This window comes from Heterodontus francisci, chromosome 6 (genome assembly GCF_036365525.1).
Source record: "Heterodontus francisci isolate sHetFra1 chromosome 6, sHetFra1.hap1, whole genome shotgun sequence".
Taxonomy (NCBI): Eukaryota; Metazoa; Chordata; class Chondrichthyes; order Heterodontiformes; family Heterodontidae; genus Heterodontus; species Heterodontus francisci.
In genome coordinates this window covers 118,214,279-118,216,998 of record NC_090376.1, presented here as the reverse complement: position 1 = coordinate 118,216,998, position 2,720 = coordinate 118,214,279, and the positions used below count along the sequence as shown (strand labels likewise).

The 2,720-nt window shown below is 43.3% G+C and overlaps 1 protein-coding gene across 1 annotated transcript in view; it reads left to right on the top strand.

Annotated features, from left to right (window-relative positions):
- The window catches only part of ing1 (inhibitor of growth family, member 1), a 61,770-nt gene extending 60,712 nt beyond the window's left edge, over positions 1-1,058 (top strand). The window contains exon 2 of the mRNA XM_068032920.1: positions 178-1,058. Within this exon, the coding sequence (XP_067889021.1) occupies positions 178-872 (695 nt within the window). The 3' untranslated portion in view covers positions 873-1,058. The remainder of the gene's footprint in view (positions 1-177) is intronic.
- Positions 1,059-2,720: the final 1,662 nt, after the last annotated feature.

Below are 2,720 nucleotides of genomic sequence, written 5' to 3'. Positions count from 1 at the left end.
TGGTCATTATCACATTGGTGTTTGTGAGTTCTTGCTGTGTGTAAATTGGCTGCTGAGTTTCCTACATTACAGCAGTGACTACACTTCAAAAGTACTTTATTGGCTGTAATGTACTTTGCAATGACCTGAGGATTTGAAAGGTGTTATATGAATGCAAGTCTCTCTTTCTCTCTCCAGACATCCTGAAGGAGCTGGATGAATATTATGAAAAGCACAAGAGGGAAACTGATGCGGTTCAGCGCAGGCGGATCCTCCATTATATCCAGCGGGCCCTGATCCGAAGCCAGGAATTGGGTGATGAGAAGATCCAGATCGTCAACCAGATGGTGGAACTGGTGGAGAACCGGAGCCGGCAGGTGGACGGCCACGTCGAGCTCTTTGAAAACTGCGCAGAGAGCAATGATGCCAACAACAAGTCCTCACTGGACAGGTCCAAGAACGAGGGTGCAGCTCCGGCAGAGAAACCCAGTGCCAAGAGGTCCAGGAGACAGCGCAATAACGAGAACCGGGAGAATGCGTCCAGCAACCACGACCACGAGGAGGCCACTGCCGGAATGCCGAAGGAGAAGAAGGCCAAGACCTCCAAGAAGAAGAAGAGATCTAAAGCCAAAGCGGAGAGGGAAGCATCTCCCGCGGACCTGCCCATTGACCCCAATGAGCCCACTTACTGCCTGTGCAACCAGGTCTCTTATGGGGAGATGATTGGCTGCGACAATGAGGAGTGCCCCATCGAATGGTTCCACTTCTCCTGCGTGAGTCTGAACCACAAGCCCAAGGGCAAATGGTACTGTCCCAAATGCAGGGGGGAGAATGAGAAAACCATGGACAAAGCACTGGAGAAATCCAAAAAGGAAAGGGCTTACACCAGGTAGTTGCAGCACCAGCCATCCGCGATCTGTACAGCAACACAGATTAATGTATATTTATTATTCAAAGGTTTGCCTCTTTGGTTGAAAGGATGGTGGGAGTGTATTTTAAAGAGCCATTCCTTCTGGAGACCAGTTATTTTTTATTTTTTTTGCAGTTGCGAGGGGGAATAAAGGATCCTGGTTTTTAAATCTTGTGTCCAGTGCATGGACTGTTTCTGTTTGTAAAAAAAAAAACACTTTCTTGGGAAAATTATAAAAACTTCAGTGTTTATTTTCTTTTATGATCAAAAGTTCACCCCCACCAGGAGAAAAAAATAGAGAAGGAGATGGTTTTATTAAAATATTTATCAGAAACAGCTCTTTTTTTTAGTTTCTCAGATATTGTATAAATGTACAGATGCAAGCTTTTCATGTATAGTGTATGATTCATCAGCATAGGCCTTTAACCATATTGTAATAAATAATTTTATTGTTACTCGTTTAACAGAAAAACTGTACAGCTGTGATATATATAAAAAAAAAACACAAGTGAAATGCCTGGCAATTATGCGTGTGATTTTTGCCTCGTTCTGTGACTGATGAGGTAAGGATTCTGAGGCGAAGATTTTTCCATCTCCCACACTTTCCCTGCCAGTAGTTTGGAAATCGGTGAATCCATACCTACAGTTTTCCCTGTGCAGATTGTTCTGTTTTCCCCTCCCTCTACCACATCCTATGTCTTATCCCGCCCTTCCCTCCTGTGAGTGGCAGCAGGTGATGGTTGGACCCTGTGAGTCAGCGTGTCTGCAAGGATTTGAGACAAAGTAGAGGAGAACCTCAACGTTTGGGAAGTCATTTTTTTACAAACATGACTATATATCCAGAATGTTACAGCACAGAACTATCCATATTTATATAATATATTAGAAACCTTGTCTCTATGTCCAGTTCCTAGCTTCAAAATCTTACTTTGTGTCAGGTTATTGTTGCACTTTTCTATGAATTCCCACATCCTCACTTATAATGGAAACTCCTATGTAAACTTGTCACACTGTAATTACACTGTCTCACCAGTGGTGGTGGTGATGTCTCAGATTTGTAACTCCCAGCTCCTCTGCCCGTACTGTGACAAAACTTTCATGGACTGTGCAGTCTACTGTGCTGTAGATTTGCCTATTTAATTATAACTGAATTATAATCTAAAATTGATAGCTGAAAACACATGAATTACTGTGATGCTGTGATTCTATAAAACCCAGGCCTCATTCCCTCTCACCAGACTTTAATTCAGGGTTCAGCATGCCTGGGATTAACCTCTCCCTCATGCATCGCACTACATCTATCTGCCAGATGTAGGCCCCATCCAAATTTTAAGCTTTTTTTTTTCTCAAGGTTTCTAACACCAGCACAGATTTTTATATCATCTGAGCACTTGAGGACAGGTGGCTCCCAATACCCAATAATTGATACGAATCGTGAGATGTAACAGCCCCAACACCGATCCCAGTGGTGCTGTCCTTGTGTCGAACTTCTCCCATTCCTGACAACCCTGTAAATTCCCTAAGTTTCCTATGCAACCCAGGATTTGCCCTCCAATTCCAGAGGCCTCCATCTTATTCAGCACCTTATCAACAGCCTTTTTGAAAATCCAACTATGCAATGGCTGCAGAGTGACTTTCATCCATCAACCCAGTGACATCCAATAATTCAACCAGCTTAACCGCCATGCTTAGAAGCCATCTTTGTGTGCCCACATTTATAACAGGATTTGCCCGTATAAACTTCTCGTACTCTCTTTTACATCTAGCTACAGTGAGCCAAATTTGTGAACTGTTTTCTTCCCGATTGGATGCTATGTTAGACCGTCTCAAA